This window comes from Montipora foliosa, chromosome 8, assembly GCF_036669935.1.
Source record: "Montipora foliosa isolate CH-2021 chromosome 8, ASM3666993v2, whole genome shotgun sequence".
NCBI lineage: Eukaryota > Metazoa > Cnidaria > Anthozoa > Scleractinia > Acroporidae > Montipora > Montipora foliosa.
The window spans coordinates 13,581,401-13,606,400 of record NC_090876.1 but is presented as its reverse complement, the minus strand read 5'-3'; the positions used below and the strand labels follow the sequence as shown (position 1 = coordinate 13,606,400).

General features: G+C 38.2%; 1 protein-coding gene across 1 annotated transcript in view; it reads right to left on the bottom strand.

Annotated features, from left to right (window-relative positions):
- LOC137968268 (ankyrin-1-like) overlaps positions 1 to 25,000 on the bottom strand; it is a 33,354-nt gene that overhangs the window by 5,590 nt on the left and 2,764 nt on the right. Inside the window, exons 3-8 of the mRNA XM_068814878.1 lie at positions 18,026 to 18,433; positions 14,766 to 14,954; positions 3,751 to 3,845; positions 1,626 to 1,673; positions 939 to 1,037; positions 483 to 581 (exon numbers count right to left, since the gene is read on the bottom strand). Of these exons, the coding sequence (XP_068670979.1) occupies positions 483 to 581; positions 939 to 1,037; positions 1,626 to 1,673; positions 3,751 to 3,845; positions 14,766 to 14,954; positions 18,026 to 18,433 (938 nt within the window). The remainder of the gene's footprint in view (positions 1 to 482; positions 582 to 938; positions 1,038 to 1,625; positions 1,674 to 3,750; positions 3,846 to 14,765; positions 14,955 to 18,025; positions 18,434 to 25,000) is intronic.

The window sequence follows — 25,000 nt, the reverse complement described above, 5'->3', positions numbered from 1 at the left end:
TTCAAAAACCCACCAAGTAGTTTGCATAAATAATAATCACTAATACTTTGAGAACTGCAGTGGCAGGGTTCACTCGATACTATACATGTAAATATTCTTCATTCCTCTAACAATTGTGACATGAACTATAACATCACATCACCGAACCTGCGAACTTTTGAAAGAGCTAAGAACACAGTAAAGCCTAGGCCTAATCAGATAAGACCCTCCTATCTGTATAATTTTTTTTGTATCCTTCCAATCATACTAAGCCTCATCCAAAGTTAATGGAAATGGTCTAAGGGTGTGCATTGAAGATCAACTGAAGACTCACTAAATATGCTCACATCTGCAAGTTTACGGCTGCTTATATTCATAAATATGACAGCAATTTTTATACTTAAAATGACGTTCTTATGTGTCATTGTGGTACTTAGTGAAAAGTAGTAGCAATAGGCTAAGAGGAACATCAACTTGGAGTCAACTCTTCTCTTCCTTCTTACCCTGTCTAAGGCATTGACATCTGCATTATGATCTAGCAAGAGCTTGACTACAGATTCATGTCCATACCAACAGGCAAGGTGCAGCGGAGTTAACAAAAACTGGGGAAAGAAAACAATGTAAAACCAAGATATAAATTCTGGTGTCCAGCCCTGGCTGAAAGTGATGCTAAGCAACATTGCTAAGAGAAAGCAATTTAGGCTTCACCCACATTCACTTTGTTATGATCTCACTAGCAAACTGGTGTGAAAATTAAAGGAAGATGATTAGGCTCATGGATTGTAAGTTTTAATACTGCCACGTGTTGCCCTTTCTGACACGGTTTTTAATGAATACATGTATGTATGTTCTAACCCCACGCACAAAGAGCTAAGCAAACTGGGCCTAGATAGTATATTTATTCAGTGAGTTATGCAGAAATTTAACTGAAATACGATAATACAGATCTCTTGAAGAACCTGATCTCTTTCATCAACATTTGCACCATTCTTCAGGTGCATGTTGACCTCCTCATATCGTCCATTGATTGACGCCCTGTGAAGAGCACTTCGAGATACCTAGTGGAAAAAAATGTAGAAAATGAACACAGTGTTATCTCTCCAATGTCTCCAAACAGAGGACGCCCGTGGAACATTCATTTGGAGTCTGTAAAAGAGATAGCCCACAATGTGGGGAACAAAAAACACTGAAGGAAACAAAGTTTCAAAGCCTTGTGGTTAAGTACTAGGTAACTGACCTGCGTTATTGTTTTGTAAAATATTCTAGCAATGTACATTAATTTTTCAACATAACTATATGGTAAAGGTCGACGGGTGCCAGTTTAGAATTCAAGCCCTCAGACAGTTCCATTGAAAAAAATAGACGCACTGTCTTGATAAAGATCGGAAAAAACATCTTGGACTACTTTATAAACAACAGAGTTAAGAACAAGATAATAATGAGCTAATCAATCAATGTGTCCTTGGTCTCCGTTGTAACAGGATTAAAACACTGAAAATTTTCCTTTTACACTGTCGTGGGAGCCTGGGGATTTGAACACTGTCAAAGGTAATGAGATTCTAACGTGATTACATTCCTGGTAAAAATCCACCTTGTTTACAGACCAGTTTTGCTTGAAACAGTATTTCTTTTCATTGTGAACTTACTTTGGCCTTTTCCATTCTCATAGCACAGCTTGTGTCCTGTTCCTTGACCTGATGACAAACAAAAAAATAATACAAATATCTTGACACAATGAATGCCATCCGTGACTTCAAACTGGTATTAAATGCTTTTCTGTGACCTTGTCAGGGTTAAATGGAACTTCACAGAACACGAAAGGTCAACTTGATCCCCTGGCAAATCAAACTCAGGCTGAGTTACCTACTGGTATTCTAAATTATTTTGATTCACTTATTAAGAACATAATGCCTGTCACACATGTGGCCTCTCTTTATTCCTGGTGGAACCTGACACCAACGTTTATGAAAACACTACGATCCATTCTCCTAATCAGAAGAGAAGGAGCGCTTTGGAACAAAAGCACACCCCAAAATTTTTCACAATGTCAATTGTGAAGGCATTTTCAACTTATTTTGCCAAAACGTTCCAGTAAGGTAATTCACATTCTCCTGTACTTTCACTCTCCTTCGTACAATGCTCCGCCATGCAGGTTTCAGATTGCATTTTCCTCGGCTTGGTACCAGGTCATCATGGTTGAAAGATCTTTGTTATGCAAATTAAGAACAGTATAAAAGGACCGTGTTGCCTTTCACAAGTTGTCTTTTTTTCGCGTGCTACTGTAGCCAGGTCATCATGCCAAAGGACAAGACCGATCCAACTGAGATTTCGCAGTTTTAGAGCAATCTCATGTCGGATAGCATGGTTGCCTCAGCTGTACTTACGTCCTAGTTTTGTCTGTTTAGTGTTGCAGTCATACTGCTTTTGTGTTAAGATTAAAGTATTAGACATTGTATCTTGATGGCGTTATTTTCGTGCTCAAGTGTCTGCTGAATTATGCGATGTGAACCCCGCAGGGTGGAGCATTATATGAAGGAGAATATAAAATTAAACAAAGGCTACTTACCTGCAGGATAATTGTGATTCTCCTAGCATAATGCACAGCACCTGGGGTTCAGATCTCTCCCTTCTGTCAATTTGCGGTTCTCATATTCACCTTCCCATCCTTATCTTTCTCGCTCACTTGAAGATAATGTTACACGCTCAAAAAAACAACTTGTGAAAGGCAACATGGTTCTTTTATACTGTACTTAATTTGCATAAGAAAGATCTTTGAACCATGATGACCTGGTACCAAGCCAAGGAAAATGCAATATGAACCTGGTTCTGTGCATTATACTAGGAGAATCACAATTATCCTTCAGGTATAAAGTAACCTTTGTCTAATTTTATGTGTTCCCCCAATGTCCTAAAAAAGTACACTTGAATTAGGATGTGAAGAAAGCTAACAAGGAACCTTCAATACCAATTACTTCAAGCTGAATAGAATACATATAGAACGTGAGATGTTGGAAGAATCAAGAATATCACTAATAAATCTGAAGAGACTCAATTGCCATAAAAATTAATGATTTTGGGAATGACGATTGTATGAAAAAAATTAATTGCAGTGTTCCAAACTGGAGTTGAACCTTTAAATTTTGCTTGCTTTCACTAGTTCAAATGCTCCAATACATAATGATGAGCTGCAGTACAGGAGACAAGAATATGGTCCGAGGTTATCTTGAGAGCTTTTGTGAATTGATAAGATACTTGGGACAACTGACACGCAGTCGATTTACTTGGCAAAAACCATGAAGATATAAATTTTAAAAAAAAATCGATAATAGGGGGGAATTGCCATAAATCAGAATTGATTTTACATTCATTTACATGCAATAGCATAACAAGACTCTTGGAGCATAAATGAATGCCAATGAGGAGATGTTACACAAGACTGTCCTTTCCGAACAAATAGAAATGTATCTTTATGAGGGATACACTTTCATGGCGGTCAACGCATAAAATGCCAAACCTCCAAATGCAAACTGCAAGACTAAGGCTACTATTTGCTACACCACTTACAGTATGCAAGTTTCATGCACGCCAGGATAAAAACGAACATTCTTCTTTTTTCTTGTTTGTTTGTTTGGGTTCTTTTTTTGCATTCTAAAGATTTAATCTTTTGCTTTTTTAACATTGTGTGTTTTTCTTTGCACGCATAACCATGCTTTTTTAGAAATCCATTTAGATTTTAATACTTCCTGTTATCAAATAATGCAAGGAACTTACAGCCGTGTAATCTGCAGACGTGTCCATTTCACTTGTGCTCGATCCCTGATTAAGTAAACCTTGTTGAGAGGATAACAAATCAATGTCTGCTTCTCCTGAAAACGAAGACATGTCACCACTTGGATTAGAGAGAGTTGGTGGTTAACTTTTCACTGTTAAATTTCTTCTGTTGTGAACATTTCCTTTGTTGTCGGTGCAACTGTTCTATAAGGACCTTACTGCCTCATGAAAGGGACAGAAACAAACACAATGTATTACGCGAACTAGTCTGATAAGAAAATTAAAACAGTAAGGATAACAAAAACGTTAGTTCAAGTACTCTTTCTCTTGACCAGCTTTACTGATTGATCAGCACTACTGCAATATCTACTAAAGTAAATAATAAACAAAAAGTCTGTATATACACTGTACATTGCAGATTCTTAAACTGAAGGGCTGAGGTCCAGCTCTTACTTGTACAGAGTACAGTACTTCCCAAGCATAACTAAAAAAAATTATTTTGTTGTTTGTTTTGTCATGATCAAATATTTACATGAACCAGCACCTGGAATTTCGGTAAGAAATTTCCTGCAGGCCAAATAGTTTTCCTCGTCTATAGTTGTTTTCAGGTTTATTGTCTCCAGTCCAAGTTTCGTCTTCATTTCGTCTGTCACGAGTTATCGTTCTGCCACTTTATTGAGGTGACCAGAGAGATAATCAGATGCTCAAGACTGTTTAAGGTAGGACACTCCACAATGATTTCAAGGGAGCCCACGTTGACAGCCATTAAGCTAGGATACCTTGTAGGCTTTGTTAATAAAATCAGTCAAGGCTCTCACTCCTTTCCGTTTATTTGAGGAATAGTCATGGGATTTCACAAAACGTTTGACTTGGGTTTCTAAAAGATTATAGACTTCTTCCTCTTGTTCTTCATTTAGGTCTGATACATGGAAACGTTTCATCGATGGCGTTTTCTCACTATGGGACATAGATAAACAGGAAATCAACCTGTTCATTCCACAAGCTAGCAACTTTCAACGAAACAATAAAGTTAACTGCTTAAATTTCAGAAAAGGGGATCACTTTCCTAGACCGACAACAGTAAACAAAGGAGAACGATTCCATAAAGAATCTATTTGCCATATCAAAACATATCACCAGCCGCGCCGACTGAAACCTTTCAATACACTGATTGAGGCATTTTACCTCTTGTCACCAGCCCGGAGTCAAGAATGGTCTTATCAATGGAGAGGCTAGTAGGTTTCGCCGAACAAACTCTTCAAAAACAATATTTGAGGAGGCACTATCTCGATTCAAAGCCTGTCTTAAAGGGCGAGGCTACCCTACGCATTTTATCGAGAGAACACCATTTGAGATCAGTTTTTCTGGAAGGCAGTCAGCACTTAAACGAAAAGCCAAAACTAGCGAGAAAACCCTAACATTTGTCAGTACGTACAACCTAGCAGTGTCAAATCTTAAAACAATAATGGCGCGTTAAAGCAAACTGTAAAATGAAGGTTTCAAACTTATCTGAAAGAACAAACCCACAAAAGGGAGACTGTGCAGGTCTGTCACATTCTTTCAAATTTCTGTTCTGACAGAGGGAGATCGACCTTGTTGAATCCAGCCGAGCCGCAACGTTCTTCAGTGAAAAACTAGTCTTAAATGATTCAAAACCTGCAAGGCATCCGCGGCCGCACGACATGTGGCAAAAATGTCGGAAAATGACTCACGTGAATCACGGTGATGCCATCACGGGTTGCATACTTAATTAGAATGGAAAAAAAACCAGTATGAATATAATAAATACATATGTAGAACGAATATAAAACAAAGACAAAAAATGTGCTTAAATTATTGGGAAGAGATATAAAATATATCAAAGCAAAATAAAGAACATATAGAAAGGAAATAAAAATCACGGCACAGAAATTTAACACGTATTACAAAATAAAGCTGTTTTGAATATTGACTGGAAAGGCGCGCCATAGTAAAAGGTTTTTTTGACATTTTTCGTTCCAACAAACAGCCAAAAATAAAGCTTTTTAACGACCTTTAAGTGGAATATTTTTTTGTAATTTAATATTCTTTGTCCAAAATTTACATAAGAAGCTTGAAATAAACATTGCCACTCGCCACAGGAAATTTAGTCGCTGATTTACCTCTTCATTGAGTTCTTGTTAATATTTTATAACTGTGCTATTATGTACAACACTGAAACCAAACGGCAAATTCTCTGGTAGCTTTTTCGAGTTGGAGACCCCAGACGGAATCGAATACTTCGAGTAGTCTGTGTTTATTTTATTTCTTTGCACTCAACTCTGCACAGTCTTCTGGTAAAAAACAATTTAAAATTGATTAATTCTTGTTAGTCAAGAATTATTTGAAAGAAAGGTTTCTGTCCATTTGTTGCTTAATTATTGAAAGAAATGGTTCTTCAATGAGGGGATTGATCAACATTGTTCCAGAGAAGAGTCCGGTCTTGGGTCAATAACCCGACAAAGAAGGCTTCCTGCCCCGACAGATGAAATATCATTATTCAGTTAAATATTTCAACAAAATTAAAAAAAAACGAAAGACTTAAGTTTGGCTAAAAAGTATGTTGTTTAACTCTAAAAGCGACGTACGATATCATATTCCTCATTCATTGTAAACAAGAATTTTGGCAGAAGGTGATCAAGTGCACCTTTGTGGTTGCCTATCACGAGATTAATTTCTTTCTTCTGACAGAACATCATGTCCTTCCAGTTTGTTTTTACGATCGATTGTCATTAATCTTTCGCTGAGAATTCGAAATTCAGAGTTTTATGTAAAAACTATGTTATGTTTTCTTCATCATTTTGTCTTAATTGTCTTACAACAGTGCTGTGTGATAAAAATTATTGAATTATTGAAGGTCTGTTTGAGGTTCAGGTTGCTCTCTCTTCCTTAGGTCAGTAACAATGCCCTCTCTACATTTGTACATGTATGCTGTTTCACTTCCTACTAAACGTTCAGGACTCTACAATCTCTACAATGAAGATCTACAGCTGTATCATACACCTACTGTAAGAGAACATAATAACTAAAGTAATGGCTTATGCCTTTACCCATGTTTGCTCTGGTGTTAATAAAAACATTCCAGCTTGCTACCATTAAATGCTACCTTCTACAGCTTTAGTTGTTCCTGTACCTATTATGCCTCCTGTGGTTTAAGAGATTCACTGACTACTGGTTAAGAAACTTTAAACTCCTGGAATATTCACAGTTAACGTTATTGCAGCAGTATAACTTATTGTGTTTACCCAACTTGTGTTGTTCTAATGTTTGCATCAATACTTTAACAAATGATGATTTTCACTTCATTTGGGAAATAATACAATGAGGCAATTTCAAAACTGTTGTACTGCCCCACAGGGCAAAAGGTGGCTGCTACCCAAGGAACTAAGTCATGATCAGTGTTTGTGAGGCTTCAAAGCTTTCAATAAGTGGAGTGAAAGACATAATTCAACATTTCACCCACAAGCCCTAATATTTGGAAGTGGGCATGGCTTTCAATAGAAGACAGCTACCTTCAGAGTTCCAGCGGCTGTGGGTCATCAAGTCACTGGCTAATTGGTCTACAACTTCTTCAAAAACAAGCCTCTTTAAAAAATACAATGGATAAATTGATGCATTATTCACATCCTTACAAAAACAAATTAAATGGATTAGCTAAGATACTTGGATCACTACAAAGCCGTTAAAAAAGAGAAACTGAAAAAAACAGTCAAGTGTTAAGTATGCCAAAACAATATCCTCTTTCAGTTTAGTCTCGTTGGTTATTCAGTTTTAAATTACAAAGAACTTTCCTTTTCAGTTTTTCTTTTTTAGTGGCTTTGTTGCGATGATAATTATCCAAGCATGTTACCTACTCCATTTAATGTTTTTTTTTGTGAGGATGCAAATGATGTATCAATTATTTATCTATCGTATTTTTCTTGTGCAGCTCAAACCTCCTAAAGTGTTCACAGTCTAACCACTCAATAGTGCAAAAAATGTTCAAAATTTGCCTACACTTGTCTTGTACTTGTGTACAAACCGAATGCTTCTTCGTCTTGCGTGTGTTTGCGATGAGTCAGGACCTGAACTCTTTCCACTATTGTTAGTGGTATCAACATACTAAAAGTTAACCTTGCTTTCATGTCGGCTGTTTAACAAAGATGGCCACGGCCAAGCATGGCCGACTGAATGGACCTCTTTAGATTGTAAGTTTTGTTTCCCCTTTTCAGACCACATGATGTTCCTCTAGGGAACAGTTTCTTTCAAATGTCAGCTTATGCAAGTGGATATGTATGCATAACTTCTGAAAAATCAAAACGAAAAATTCCCTTGGTAACATCACACGGTCTGAAATGGGAAAACAAAAAGTATAATCTAAAGAGGTCCATTGTTCACATTCTTTCCAAAGAAAAGGTATTTTGAATAGATTTATTGTTTTCTCATAAATACTGAATATTTTCACTTTCTCAAGAATACTTTACCTAACTCTTTCATTGCCTATGAATTAAGAAAGCCTTGAAAAATTAAAAATACTGTAGTGTTCCTTTTGTTCATAAAATTTTTTGTCAATACCTAAGCTAATTTTGATCCCCAGAAAGCTAAAAGAGGCAATACAATGGCCCCGAGAGGACGCTTGTTTGTAAGGTCCTGGTCAATCTACTCTCTTGTCGCAATCTTTGCTTGTTTGTCACTATTTTTTATTCCTACTAAATGTCCTGCCGTACGTTATGTCTTTGGGTTAACATCAGCCGCCAACAACCACGAATCACACTGGTGGAGCCCTCCGAATATCCATTCTGCCTTCGTTAAACATGGCTACCTGTTACAATCGAGTTCAACGGCCCGCAAGAAGATTTTGTTATGCAGCGATATTGCCACAAATCCTGGCCCTCATCGTTTCTTGCTTACTTGTTTTTTACAAAATGCGAGAAGCCTAAAAGCAGTTGTGGCTGATGGTGGTATACACGAAAGTAAATTAAGCATTCTTCAAGACATTGTGTATGGATATGATCTGGACATTGTTTGCCTTACTGAGACCTGGCTCAACGCTGATGTTTTGGACCATGAAATTCTACCGACTGGGTATAACGTTTACAGAAAAGACCGTCCAGTAAAACGAGGTGGTGGGGTCCTTACAGCCGTGAAATCCTCTTACAGCTCTTGCCTGACTAAACTACCAATCATTTGCTATGAATTAGAGGTCATCTCAGTTGAAATCGATCACCTCCTGAATGACCGAAAATTCTGAGGGTTGTCCAATACACACGAACTGAGTCGGGTCGAGTGTGGGTGTGGAAGGGGTTTTTTCAACGTAACTCTTAGAATTCGTACATGGTAGAGTAAGGTAGTAGAATTTTAAGTCTGACTTTCCAAATTAAAGATGGAACACTCATTAGGATACGGTGTTGGTGCTGGTGACTTTGTTAAGCTGAAAGCAACTAAAAGTGCTGCTATAATCGTCACTTCGTTCTTGGATAGGAAGTAATGATTTTGCAAATACATTTGTATCATTGCTTCTGTGTGAAGTATGCAGTTGATGGGAAAGAATTTGCTCAGCATTTTGTTTCCATGTCAGCAGCCACTTTCTCGTTGCAATATCATAGGAATTGTCGTTCTTTAATAAACAGCAAGTGTTTTGATGGTATCACTTTGCGTTGGGAATTGTAGAATTTGAAACAGTCATGGGGTTTGTGTGTAAATGTGTTTATTTAAAAAGTTATTACACAATGGGAAGAAGAAGCATAAAAATCCTATTTGCCAGCAAATATTTCGTTTATGCCCTCTTTTCCACTATAATGTATAAGCACAACCCAATAATGCTGTGTTGCCTGAGCTATGTTTACTGAGCAAAAATGGAACCAATCAGCAATTGGAGTAAATGGCTAGGGGAAAAGTCCCAAAGCCGCATTAAAAAAAAAATACTGTTCAATAAAATTCTAGATACAAAGTTTGGCCCAGTAAAGGTGAGGGCACTGAAAACGCCAAAGCATGTGACACCATTTTTGGATGCTTTTAGGAAGCTTGCTGCGATTTTTGCTACGCTTGGATGTTTTGAGGAAGTGTAAGGCGATTTCGCGACACTTTAAGAACGCAGCATTCAACACTTCGGAGCGCTATTACAGTCAGTCATTATTTCTGTTTCTGAACAGCATGTTGTCAGGGTATTAAGGACACATTTGCAACATTTGTGAATGCTGTTGTGGTCGATGTTCAGAATTTTCTATGCGTATATCGATATTTTAGTCGCTTTATGTTTCGAAGAAGTGTACGGCAATTTCGCGACGCTTTAAGAACGAAGCATTCAACATTTAGGAGCACTATTACAGTCAGTCATTATTTCTGTTTCTGAACAGCATGTTGTCAGGGTATCAAGGACACATTTGCAACATTTGTGAATGCTCTTCTGGTCGATTTTTTAATTTTCTATGCGCTTATCAATATTTTAGTCGCTACTCTTTAAAAACGAAGCATACATTTTTGAGCAGTACAGCTTCCTTTGCTCATCGAAGTTTTCCTTTCTCTCACCCCCTGGCACTTCTAACAGTCGGGTCGACTTTTCAAATGACAGGTCGTCACGATGTGATCGGATCGTCACGATCCGTCGAGATATTTGAAGCTGCCCCAGGCAGTTCGACTTCCGGCAGTAAAGCTTACTTCCTTTTGAAACTTCACCACCCGACATCCGGTGAGTCGGGCCGTCAACAGCAATTGACGAACCGACTCAGTTTATGTATATTGGACATGTGTGGAAATTCTTATTATAAACTGTTACCATCCTCCTAATGATAATCACTTCATTCAAGCTTTTAAAGTTTTGCTAAACCCAGTTGTGCAGTTCAACTCAGCAAGTACTTTGCTACTATTGTTTTGGGCGATTTCAACCTGCCGATCATCACTTGGTTTGATGCTTCGGGTTTCACAAACTCTTCATCAAGTGATGAACAGATCTTCGTTGACCTACTAAACGATCTATTGCTCTCTCAACTAATGGAAATTCCAACCCGTCAATCAAACATTTTAGATTTATTGATATCAAACAATCCCGAAATAATATCTTCGGTTCAAGCTGGCCAATCCATGAAAGACGCTGGATTACCATCTGATCATTATCCTTTTACTTTTGATGTTTTCATTCATAACAAACTCAAATGCGCTCTGAAGGACCTTATTTATAACTTCAGGAAAGGAAAGGAAAGGAAAGGAACTTTATTTGCATAGTCGTTCTAGCGCTGGAGCGCTAGTTGGGGACACTGTAAACTGAAATTAACAATGAAACTAAATCAAGTCAAATGTTGGTTTTTGAGGAGAGGGGAAACCGGAGTACCCGGAGAAAACCTCTAGGTGCAGAGAAGAGAACCAACAAACTCAACCCACATATGACGCCGAGTCTGGGAATCGAACCCGGGTCACATTGGTGGGAGGCGAGTGCTCTCACCGCTGCACCATCCCTGCACCCCAAATGTAGACTCTTTAAACAATCCATTTTTGAACTTGCCACTCAGTTCGGGTGTTAGGGACATCAAGTCCCAAGAGAATCTTGATTACATGTGGTTGTTTTGGAGTTTTGGAATGATATGGTCTTTTCTGCAATAAACTCTTTTGTTCCTTTGCATGAAGAAGCCATGTGACTCAAACAGTCTTCCATGAATTAATGGAGAGCATCTTAAAGCTATTCGCAAGTAGGAAACCTTGTGGAGGTTGCTCAAGAAAGATCCTAACAATGCTGTGAAACTTGAAAAATTCCAATCAATGAGGCAAAAGATAAAAGTGTGGTGCCGCTTAGAGAGAACAAATTACCTCACTAGTATTGCAAATGAGGTCCATTGCTCAACCAAGTGATTTTGGTCTTTTTTCTCTCTAAAGAACAAAAAGAAGCCCATTCCAGATAAGATGAAATGGGACGGAGTTGACTACTGTAATGATTTTGCTCGAGTCGATGCCTTCAGCCGCTTCTTCCAGTCTGTCTACAAAGATTACAATGATTGTATCATACCTGACCGTTACACATCTATTTTACCTGGATCGACCCATGACTCTCTCTCCTTAATTCAAGTCACCATCGACAAAGTCTCCAAACTATTGAAAGCTTTGAATATCTACAAGGCTACTGGTCCTGACAAACTCCCTAACGTCATCCTAAAAAAGTGTGCTGACGCCTTAGCCCCATCTTTAACAACTTTCATAAACTTTGGTCTGGGCAGTGGGCTTCACCCTACTCAATGGGAATGCGCTAACCTTGCTCCGGGTTATAAGAAGAATGATAAAGATCAAGTGAGTAACTATCGTCCTATCTCCTTGCTACCAGTGGTATCTAAGATCCAGGAACACTGTGTTGCTTCCCGTCTGGTTCCATTCATCGAGGACTCTATTTACTCGCTTCAACATGGCTTTCAATCACGCACATCTTCTACCTCTCAACTCCTTCAAGTTATCCATGAAATTGGTCAAGCTTAAGATAAAGGCCTTGAATAGCTGATCTTATTTACTTAGACTTTGAAAAAGCTTTTGACTCTGTATGTCACACAAAGTTGCTGGTGAAACTAGAGTCCTACAGTATTCGCGACCCTTGCTAAAGTGGTTTAAAAGTTATCTTCGTGGTCGTCTTCAGCGTGTTGTCATCAATGGACTATGCTCGGCTTGGAAAGATGTCAAATCCGGAGTTCCTCAGGGGTCCTTGTTTGGACCGATCCTATTTCTCATATATTTCAATGATATGCCAAATGTTACAACCAGATCTACCCTAGCAATGTTTGCCGATGATTCAAAGTGCTATGAATGTGTTGAATCAATCGGAGACTTTGATATTATTCAAGGTGATTTACATAACCTCCTATGCTGGTCCTTGGCTAATGAGATGAATTTTCAGCTGTCTAAATGTGAGAACCATTGGGTTTCAAGAAAGTGTATCAGCCCAGTGCGCTCTTATTCTCTTGACAGCACCAGCCTTATCCGTGAAAGATCTGGGTGTCATGGTTACCAAGGACCTATTAAACATCGTCTAACCATCGATGAAATGATATATGAAATGGGTCATATATTTATATGAACTGCGGATATGAAATCAAGTGAAGCTATGATCCTCGCAGTCATGAACGCAATTTTTGCAATTGCGTAAAGAAGCCTGAAAAATCAGGACTTCAACGGGGTTTGAACCCGTGACCTCGCAATACCGCTGCGACGCTCTAACCAACTGAGCTATGAAGTCATTCACGTTGGGAGCTGGTCATTTGTGGGTTCCAATGTTCCCATGAGGAATGAATCAATGATGAAATGATATATCAAATGGATCATATATGAAGTGCGGATATGAAATCAAGTGAAGCTATGATCCTCGCAGTTATGAACCCAATTTTTGCAATTGCGTAAAGAAGCCTGAAAAATCAGGACTGCAACGGGGCTTTGGACCCCTGACCTTGCGATACCGGTGCGACACTCTAACTATTAAATTTTTTGCATTGATAATTACGTTTCCTTTTGTACAGGGAGCTCCTTTTGTACAGGGAGCTCGTGCCGCGGTGCCTCTAGGATTTTCCTTAAAGATATTCATGCTAAGACATTTCTTTTTAGAGATTCATTTTTTGTAAGAATATCAAATGTATGGAATGCCTTACCTTCTGATCTAAAATCTGAATCTAATCTTAATGTCAAAAACATTCTTCTTCACTAGAGTACGTATTGTATTTGATGCATTGCTGATGACACGCGTACTTTCAAACTTTGTCTGCTGTAAATGTCGTAGTTTCAATAATTTAGTTAGATGTTCTTGTCGATTTTTTATTTTTTATTTTTTTAGAAATTACGAGTGGGGAGGATTTGGTGTACATAGTGTGGGTGACATACCTTGTAGGGGACTTAATGTTCTCTTGTGAGGTCACCTGCCTTTGTTGGCCAATTGATAAAATAAAATAAAATAAAATAAAATAAAATAAAATAAAATAAAATAAAATAAAATAAATCGAATTTCCAAGCTTCTACATGTAGATTTCAAAATTTTAGGGGGGAGCATGCCTCCAGACCCCCCTAGGAGAGGCAGACTTACTGTCGCCTTTTTGTCATAGCCGCCTACTCTCATATAGGTAGACAACTACTGAAAGTGTAATTAAAAGTCATGGAAGTGGGCCCACATGAGGGCAAAGAAAACTCTGGCCAAAGGGGTGGGAATTGAATACACGACCTGCAGACAGGTTTAATTCCTATCTTGGTCAGAGTTTTTCTTTGTCCCTGTTTGGGTCCATTTCCATAACTTGGGCAAACACTCAGATGGATTACATAGAAATAGACAGCACTTAAAGCTACTCTAATAAATAAATAGCACCACTTTCCAGTTGATTGATGTTATGGCAAGCCTTTGTTTCATTAACCAGTCATATAATTTTAAACATTCTTTCAAGCGCTCTGATTGGTCCAAATTAGCGTGCTTTATCAGAGTATAAAGCACAGTGCTGACGACACCTCAGTTCGCCACAAGCAGTGCTCGCTTTGAAAATAAAGTACTAGAATTTTTGAAGAAAATTACTTGTTCTTTATCATAAAACAAATAAAGAAGCCTTGACTGTGCTCTGTTCTGTTGTGAAGCACGAGAAGCACAAGAAGCCTATCGGCTTGTGTTTCCCCCTACACTTCTTTCATGCTCTAGCCGCTTCCTGTGTGCTTTACAACAGAACAGAGCACAGTCAAGGGTTCCTTATTTGTTAAATTATGTATAAATGACAAAAGTATACAATTCTCAGAAAAAGGCAATGCATTACCTCTAAAGCTTTAGATTTTATTGGTCAATTATAACTCATAAATAATCATAAATAACCTTTACAGTACATTCAAATGTGTACTTTTCAAGTATCATTTATATAAATTTGAATACTTAAACAGGAGCGTTGCTTTGTTGTGTTAACACACGCTTGGCTGCCTTTTTTGAGTGAGTGGGAAAAAAAAGAATAAGTCTATCCTAAGGTACATGTACAGGGACTCTTGGGTGTTCAACGTAGCTGAGACGCAAAACAGAAATACCACTGTACCTATCTCTTCACTGGAAGTTCTTCTTTGGCCTGATGTCCTTGCATTTTTTCTGTTTGAAGTCACTGCACCTTCCTGAATAGCACGCTGTTGCATTGTTGTTGGGTCAGCCTGGCAAAATGCTCCTGGGATTGCACTAGGCTGTTCTTCAACCAAGCTATCTGCAGCAGACGCTTCAGAAGTAGAGCTCTCTGATAAAGAGACCAAATTGCACAGTCATTGGACGATTCTCCCAATATCAACAGTTACTTTGACTACTGATATTTTTTTAAAAACAGCAACTACAAATTTAGGTTGGAGCCATTCAGAAAATGATTTTAGATCACGCAATGAACTCTTTTTTTTTTTAGGTACTCAAAATATTCTCATTCTGGATGAAAACACTTCCTTTATTATTGACTTTATCTACAGTCTATTAGTTTTACCTTTATTAGTGGTTAATAAGATGTTTATTCTAAACTTTTTTGCATACATAACATCATACATGTAACAAATAATCATTAATTTAGCTGGTGTATTAACTGTGATTTTCATAATGCTGTGGAATCTCATCTTCAAGCGCCAATGGCCAGAGTGAGTTTACGCTTTCATCAATCAAACGAAACCAACTGATACACGTACATAATTTAAAGTGAAAGTGACATTGTGCAGGTTGAGTACAGTTTTATCACAACATCAAGTCTAGGGATAGAAACAATAATAGGGCAAACTACTCTGGCATGAGGAAATTCATTCTTTCACCCTTAAGAGGTTCCTTATTGACAAGTGAAATCATTTGGGATTAGACAGAGTAAACCTACAAGTAACCCTCTTACAGTAGTGGGCAAAGGGTAAAAGGGAGTAGACAGAGCTTTATAGACATTAAGGATAACAATAGCATTATTGAGCTACTCTATCTCTTGACTACTACTTGCTCTTGACTACTATTTTACATCTTAAATTCCCATGACCTGCTCCCATCTGACTTTGTAGCTCGGTTGGCAGAGTCGCGGTGATCTAACCCGAAGGTCATGGGTTCAATTCCCACCCTCCCACCTTGTGCAGGCTCATTTCCATTAGCAGGGCTAACGCTCACGTGGTTCATATGGGTAGAAAGCTAGCACTTCACATTACCCTCTAATAGTTAAAGGAGAAGTGAAGCTTAGAAGATCACTTTTTTTCGTGTCTTATTATTGAAGTAGAAAGTCCTTTTCCTAAAAAAATAGGAAAAATCCTTTTTCGTCTTGAAAGGCCTTGAATTTGCCCGAAATCCTTGGTTGTTTTTCCAATTTGAACGTCTTCCGGTTACTTCCAAAAAAGGAATGTCTGCCGCTATGTTGTGACGTCATTGCGCACAAGCAAGCAGCTGGTTTTCACTAAAATCTTCTGTTATCGTGTAAGTCTCAACATAGTACTCCACTTTCTTCCCCGTTAATACATATAAGTTTATGGCAGAACTTGAAGCATATTCTTTGGCCACCCTGTTGCAATATGTTGTGATATGTTGCAACATGTTGGATGATGTTGGATCAAATTTGAAAACGGTCAAATTTTTCGTGCAACATTTTGGATGTAGCATGTTGTACTCATTTGGCCACGTTCACGCAACATTGTTGGACTAGGGCATGCGCGCTAAGCCCACTTTGTTGCGTTCCTGGGGCTGGGGCACAAAAACATCGACATGTTGCGTTGCAAATGGTGAAAATGTTGCGTGCGTTTTGGCCGGCCCGTTCAACATCATACAAAAATGTTGCAAGATGTTGCATTGAAATGTTGCGAGCGTTTGGCCAGGCCTTTAACTAACAGATCTACATAACAGCTTAATATCTATTAACGTTAGATGTGCCGGCAGATCAAGCTTTTCGTTGTGTAACGCAGCATTCTAGCTTTTCGACCGTGCACGTGTTTGCCAAGAGAAGTGTTACAAACTGCCATCGTATGTCTGCGTATGTACATGTAAACACATTACTCTGTTCGTAGTATTGTGAATTTTCAAACTTAAACATCTTTGTGATCGTTGCCGAGTTTATAAAACCCATCTTGAAGCGTGATTGCTATTCACGGAATGACGTGTCCCAGTTGCTTGCAAAAACAACGTTAACTCTTCGCTTCACTTCTCTGGTGCCAGGTTTGCCACTTAAATCTCCCGAATAAAGAAAACATAGCTCACTCACTAGGTATAAATGGAATCGATGGAGTCACAAAGTTAACAATTCATCAATTACATGCAACTGTCGCGTCGACCCCTGTGGCCAAGACACCGTCAAAACAGGAGGGTTCGAAATGATCCGAACAGACGTGACAATGCTGGATATTTGGCAAGTTTTCCCTTCTAAATTCGGATGACCCATTCTTTGAGAAGGATTTCGTTTTTAACAGGGAAACGATGAAAACTTAACTCTTTTGGTGTCTTAGAGTTCTATCAGAACAGCCCACATTAACGCACAGAATCATTTTTCAAGTTTCCCACTTTCAAGCAAGTGAGCGCAATGATGTCACCCCTAGCGCCCAAGCCTGCTATAGTACAGCCAAAACAGCGAATTTCCATCGAGTGATCAATACGGGTCTTTCTGGCCTCATAAAGACGACAAAATGTAAGAAACCCCTCAAATACTCGAATATTTCCTTTAACTAAGTCAGGCACAACAAATTTGGCGAAGGAAAAAAATTCCATTTTTATCTTGAGTTCTCCTTTAACTCTACTGTAAATGATTCATTGTTAAGTTGTTGCGTGAGAGAGCGAGGGGAGGACATAATAAATCGGTTTATAGTTGGTTTTGATTGGCTACTGGAGGAACGAAGTACGTTTTCTTTCATTGCATTTTGGTATAAAATTGTTTCAAGCACTGGTTTTTGTTTGTTTTTTCATGGTTTTGCATTACTTCAGTGTGTGTTTTGTTCTTGCAATTGATTTCGTAGTATTATTGTTTTCTTTCAATCCTATGTGATAATTTTTTTAATGTAATAATTGTGCTTTCAGTTTTTACGGTTATTTCAATAAAAGGATCATCAAACATTGAAATGCTTGTACAAATTTTCCTTTGGAACCTATACTAAAGACAACCCGTTACAAACAGCTTTACAGTTCATTAGCACTAATGTATCTTAATTATATTTTAAGCTGTATAAAAGACTGTATAACATATGTACATTACAGATATAACACTGAAGGGCCAAGGTCCAGCTCCTACCTGTACAGCCGAAAGTACTTCCCAAGCATAACCCAAAACCTCTTGATTGTGTTTCATCGAATATATACATTTATCTACATGTAATCAAGTACCTTGAATTTCCAGAACTTTCCTGCAGGTCGCATAGTTTTCCTCTTTTATGGTTGTCCTCAGCCTTATTGTCTCCCGGCCGAGTTTTCTCTTCATTTCATCAGTTACAAGGTACTGCTCAGCCATGCTATCGACGCGACCAGAGAGATAGTCATTCCATAGATGATCAAGACCTTTTAAGGTTTGGCAATCCCCAATGATTACCAGAGAGCCCATGTTGACAGTCACTACGTGTAGCTGAAAGGTTTGTTCGAAAAAGTCAATTAACTTGGCCACTCCATTTACAAAATCTGTGGGATAGGGATGGTATTTCTCACGGAGTTTGATCTGCGCAGTTAACATTTCATAGAAATCTTCCAGTTTTTCTCCCTCCAGATCTCGTGCACTGATTGTCATCTTCATAAGCCTGCCTGCAAATAAAGGTAGATATCATCAATCTGTGGCCTACGTGCAATACCTTGATGGGAACCCTTAGCAACTTCACGAAACAGAGCCAAGGCTCATGATGGACATGCATGTGTCTCGCTTTGTACCTCAGAGAGAACCTGTTGCGTAGATTACCAACAGATGTAACACCCATTTTGCTCAGTTCATAGAGCATGATACATGTACACTGAAAGAGAATAATGGCCTTAAGAATTTCTCTTCACTCTTTTTGTCTCCTTCATGTATTTGAAATTGCATGTGCCATTATTCCCCGGATTGCCAGGTATTGATGAATAACAAGGGGTTTTAAACAAAACGAAATTACAATAACATGAATGGTTTAATCTCTTTGAAAGCTAAATGTAATAAAGAGAAAGACGAGAAAGAGGACTAGTTGCAATGACTACTTACAATATGTTCTACGTTTCATCTCTACTTGAAGGCTAAATGTATGTGTAATGTAGAGAAGGGAGAGAAAGAGGAATAGTTGCAATGACTAACTGCAGTACGCTCTCTCATTAAAAATGTCAACTGAAGTTATTGCTATCTCTGAAACTTAGCTGCAAAGGTCTAATACTGATCTTTTCAAACTTCTACCTAAAAGCTGGTTTGCAGAGTGAGTTCATTTCCTTGGAGTGTAGGGTTAAATCAATAATTATTGATAATATCGCACACCAAGCTTAGCTGTAGAGGAGGACAATGACAAGCATTTGAGCACTACCAACCCCCTTTTTTTGTTATTGAGCTTGACCTAGTTGACAGTTATCCATCCATTAACTAAAGGAAAAATACATGACTTGTACTTCAAATTAATTTTTGGAGTCATCTCTGCTATCAATGGTGTAGAACGATTCAATGTACTATAAAAAAGTGTTACATGTACATGACTTTGTAAAAGGCATAAATTATCACTCAGGGGTGAAATACATTGTATTGCCCATGTAAAATAAAAGTCGGGATCCCAGGCGGGATAGGTGGGATCCCGGGCGGGATGGGTGGGATCCCAGGTGGGATAGGTGGGATCCCATGTATGTCAGTTGAGATCCTGGGTAGGGAAGTTGGGATCTCGGGTGGGATAGGTGGGATCCCGGGTGGGATAGGTGGGATCCCATATATGCTAGTTGAGATCTTGGGTGGGAAAGTCAGTATCCCAGGTGGAATAGGTGGGATTATTATATGGTACAATTGTAGTTGAAATCCCAGGTGGGGAAGTGTGATCCCACGATGAGGTAAGAAGTACAGGCAGGATCCAAGAAAAGATAGATGGAATCCCAGCTATTGTCAGGATCTAAGATGACACTTAATGTAGGATTCTCCAGGAATTGACAAAGGAAATAAGATTCCCAGATGAAATAGGTCAGATCCCTAATAAAGTCTGAGAGTTGGAGTCACATGTGTTAGTCAAACGATGTAATCCAAGATGGCAAAGCTGTTTCATATTTAGCTTTATAAAGTTACCAATTTCCTTTTATTTCAAAACTATGAAAGATTATCAGACATCAATAAATACAATAATTTGTATTTGTTTTAGGCAAGGTGCACATGAATATGAATTACAATTTATTCAAAATACTTCAATGCATGTGCCAGTTTGTTGATACAGTCGAAATTGCCCTTGATCCATTTTTAGTGTATATTAATTCCTTTCCACTAGATTAGGAAATCTGCTTACATAAACATCATTCCTTCCACACATTTCCACTTTCAAACAAATCTGCTTCAGCTGTTCCAATTGTACAACAGTAAATGTGTTGGAACACACTACTCTTGAGATGTGTTTTACAAGATTGAGGTCCTTATAGTTTATTATATATCCAGGCACTGTCCTGAACTGGTTCATAATTGCCACAAACTTATCTTGACAGTGGACATAACAGCATACATCTCCAAGTTGTGTCTTTCCACTACTGTCACAGTACTCAACGGTGTAACTGAAGGTTTTTTTGCCCTGTCATACAATGTGCTGGTAACTGTTTGGCTCTTCATCTTGAGTCGAAGGTGTATGTCAACCTTTGCAGTGTCAGAGAGTAGAGGCAACCCTCTGCAAGCAAAAAAGGTATTGAGAGCTTCTCTGTTATCTCTCTTTAAAGACTCCTTTTTAGGTTTACCAAGGAGAAAGAATCCTGGTTGACATTCGATGCTTAACGGTGTACTGCAAACAAGCAATGAAACAAGAAAACAACTTGATGTAGGAAATGCAAATACTGTATTATGATGACTGTATAATGAAGAAATGATGCAGTTCAATTGTGTCCCTTAAATGATTTTCTTCTGTGTACAATAACATGCATGCCCATTATTTTTTATCGGGGGTGGGGGGGGGGGGGGGGGGAGTATAAAAGTCAACGGCTTGTCAGAGGCCCATACATGCTAATCATCTTGCCCCAACATTTAAGTGCTCTGCAGCTACACTTTGCTTGTATGAAGCTTTACTGTACTTTAAACAAGTCAGTAATTAATATTCTAACTGTGTTGACATTTTCTAATGGAACTCTACAACAGCTTACCTCGATTTTTATCCAGCCAGGTGCTTTGCGAACTGCAAAACTAAAGTTGAATTAAGTGAGGGATTCAATTTTGGCAAAAGAGATGGTAGATTTCTCACAACTGACAGTGTGAATGCCACCTACAAAATAAATATATTGTACACATGTAGCTATCAAGGTTGTGCTCTGTGAAAAATTTCTAGGTAGCCTTTCAGGCAGCCAATGTTATGCGCTAGGATGCTCAGCATAATCATTATTTGAAATAAAAGTATCTAACATAATTATATATTTGTAATTGATTTTGTTGACAAACTCCTTCAATTAGGACATTTTCATGTAAACCTCCAGAACAGAGAAAATGTCTCATGTTAAAAAAAATCAAGTAGTGGTGAGTGTCTTGACTTTACAGATGGTTTTAAACATTCTGAATTAAGCCATTTTTCCATGCAAACTTCAATCCAACACAAAAAATAAAAAAGGGAAAGAAATATTGTTTGTGGGACTGTCTCTCAGTTAATCTCAGAAAGGACATTGCCTGGTCAGGTGACTCACTGGTAGTAGAGGCTGATTGCTGAAAATTAAGTCTCCATTTTGTGGTCTGCGGAATCGGTAAGTTGGCATCTAGCGCCCATAACTTGTATCTTCCTTTCTTCCTTCGAGGACTTTCGCTCGCCGTTTACCTTCAGGTTTGAATGGTCCCCAGGCTCCCGAAAGGGTGCAAAGGAGAAGTGACAATTTTTTTCATTGAATCAAAACGGACCTCAGAGGCACGTGGGACCATTCGAGCTTTGTGGTTGGTTGTTGGCAAAGACGCTTGTTATGCCATTCAATTTCACGCTCTTTTTGTTTTGCTCTAACTTCGTGCAACGCGTCACTTATTGTTGAGGAGAAATAGCTCGAGAAAATGGCAAATTTTATAAAAGGAAGAAGTACAAGAAAGCCAAAAGGTAAACTGTTTTAATATATCTGATTTGAGTGTAAGAGAACGTGATCATTTCAAAGTTGATGAAGCATTGGTTTGATGCGTTGTTTCACTGTTTGTAGAACCCAAGGAACTGTTGGTGTTCTTTCCAAAAGATTACTCAGCTGTAAAAGTTTCAAAGAACAAGATTTTAGGGATAGCTCAGCAGCTAACTGGTGTGAAAGAAAATACTTGGGTGAATGTTGACATCGGACCCCAAGATCCATGGAAAGGACTTGTCATCAAAACGGGTGAGTGAGCACATCGTGACCTATTGTTTCTTTTGTGACGATTCCTGGTTAACCTTTATCTAAACAAATCTTATCGAGTGTAGCTGATAAAATCGACCATTTCCGAATCAAAAAACAAAAACTTCAGTTAAGAGTTCCAAAATACGGTATAAATGCAGTATTGCAAAACATAAAACGGTAGACTTTCAAAGCACCTGCTGGACGATCGACGGCATAACCCAAGATCAGAGAATAACAGAGAGAACTGTTAATCAACAGTTGAAACGTGAGTTGCGGTTGAACTTTCAAAATGAAGTCGCATTGCAACAGCAATTTTGTGAATTGCAGTTTCACTATCTGCCTTTTACGTTCCCTCCTTTCTCTGCTCTCGGACTTCATGAAGCTTCCTAGAATTAGGGTGTCATTTTTGGTACGAAATGTGTGTCACCGTGTCAATAACCTTTGTCATTAGAGATCTTTTTTCACCCTCCCCCATGAATTTAATTTCGCCAAGTGTTTCACAATTGGTCTACTTGCAAGTCTAATCAAACAGCTATCTCAATAACTTTTTAAAAAGCTAGTTAGTTTTTTTTATCCATAATTTAAAAAAAAAATTAATGTTCAGTGCTTTCAAACTGCATGTTGAAACGACTGTAAATAATCCCTATAAACGTATAATTCTCGATTTTGATTAGTTCTGTGCAAACTAGAAAATCAAAGCAGTAGTTAAAAAAGCCTGTTTCCGAAAGGTCCGCAAATCCTGCTGAAGTTTTTGTGTAATTTTTTTGCAGGACAAACCGGTAATGAACTTGGAAGGAGTGACATTGCATTCTTGGCCTTTTTGAATCAGCACACCAGTGACCAAGAAAACCTTCCATTGAATGAGTTCTTTACACAGCAGAAGGACAATGAAAGTGATGAGGAAGAATTTTTTCATGAGGTTCGTGTATTAGGAGAGATTTCAGTTCATGTTGAGATAGTGACCAAAAATTAGCACAAGAAAGTCACAACTCTGTTTGGCCTCAGAAATTTAAAATGAAAGCAGTGTCATTGCAACCACATAGTGGTCAGACAGTCACAAGTGGTCATGAGTTGGATTTAATCTTCAGCCAAGGTTTTCATTGTACAGAAATCATGTAGGGGGATGTGATTGGCATAACTTGCATCTACTGAGGAAACTTCTGTTATGGTGCAGAGTTTGTTTTCCTAATGCCAAATAAAATTTGCAGTCAAAGCAGTTATTAAACTGGCTCTGTTGAAGAATGCTTAAGTGTCTGCCATAAAATCAGACACAAATTAGTCCTGCAGAAAAACGGCGACCAAATCAAAGGAATCTTAGCAGGGAAAGCAAAACATCAGAGTTTTGGTGTGGAAATAACTTGGAAAAGGACTTGTAATTCTATCATATGCTAACTGCCACAACTGGGTTTCTTTGTGTCCAGGTTGAGACTATGACCAAGGAGAAAAAAAAGGATATCCCGAAAAAGATTGCTGTGAAGCGACCAAGAGATCACGATGATTCAGCAGCAATTCAGGTATTTGAAGCTCAGATCCATTGCCTCAGTTTAATTTTGTTTTATTTGTATGTCTCAATTTAAGACAACATTTGATACTTTTATTGTCTCTACACACCAACAGAACAACAATGAAAAAGAACAAAAAAGGGACCAAGCAAAGGCTCAAGCATTGGCCTCAAAAAAACAGACTGAAGAAATTCTCAAGAGCCTGGAGAACATTATCAAAATTGGTAATCAGTTGCATTAGTGATAACAATTTATTATTGTACACTGTTAATTGCTTGATTTCTGCGAGTGCTAAGGGACTAATATTTTCTCAAAACATTAATTAAAGTTGTTTAATTGGCATCTTAAGTTACTGGTATTCTTACAATTTAATTTAAATTGACAGGAAACTGCTGAAAGTGATCATGAAATGGACGTACACAGTGACTTGGAGAGTGACATTATGGTTACTGATGCCAAGCCTAAACGAGCAGCATTGGACATTAAATCACAGGTAATTAAAGCGGTGCAAATCCAAGAGGGAACTTCTGTGAACTTCTTTGTGAACTTCTGTGAACTTCTATCAACCGGCAAGCGTGCTACAGTGTACTTTTAATTTCTGTGTTTATTTGCATCTAGGCTGAGTCTAAGACAAAGCATCCTAACAAGCAAATCAGCATTAATGCTGATGCTACACTGGAAAGTGGAAGCATTGTCCATAAATTACAGGTAATTAGATTGAAAATTGTTAGTTGGTCTAATCCGACAAACTGTTTTACATTCAGCATTAAATATTTTTCTTCTTTAAAGTCCCTCTCACAAATAAAAGGGGTTGACATTTCAGAACTGTACCTGAAAATCATAACATTGCATCATAAACATTAAACGTCTTTTCTCCATTGTGTGATTTATATATTGGTATCACATACCTTCAGGAAATGTTGGCTACATCTATGAGACGGATTCATGAAAAGTTTGACAGCATGGAAAAGGACATCCAAGCTCTTGTTGAACAACAAAAGACAAATGAGAAAAAACTAGAGGAACTAATGGCATCTAAGGTCTTGAAGTCAAAGGTAATAGTTATAATTCAGGACTTTTAATTTCAGGGTTACAGTCAAACTTGTCAATTCAACTTGTATCAGCTGGCAGACAACATCTGCTGTGTTTAACAACCTGCCCAGTGTTTACAGAGTTATGGAGTAGCATTTCACCATGTAACTATTGAACAGACACAACACTTCTTAGCAAACACTTAAAGCATTCTTTAACAGAGTCAGATCAATTACTGTTTTCACTATAAAGTTTGTTTTTAACAACTTCCCATCTGTATGTTCAGACTTCTAGACCTCTCAACCTTGTTGTGAGCCAT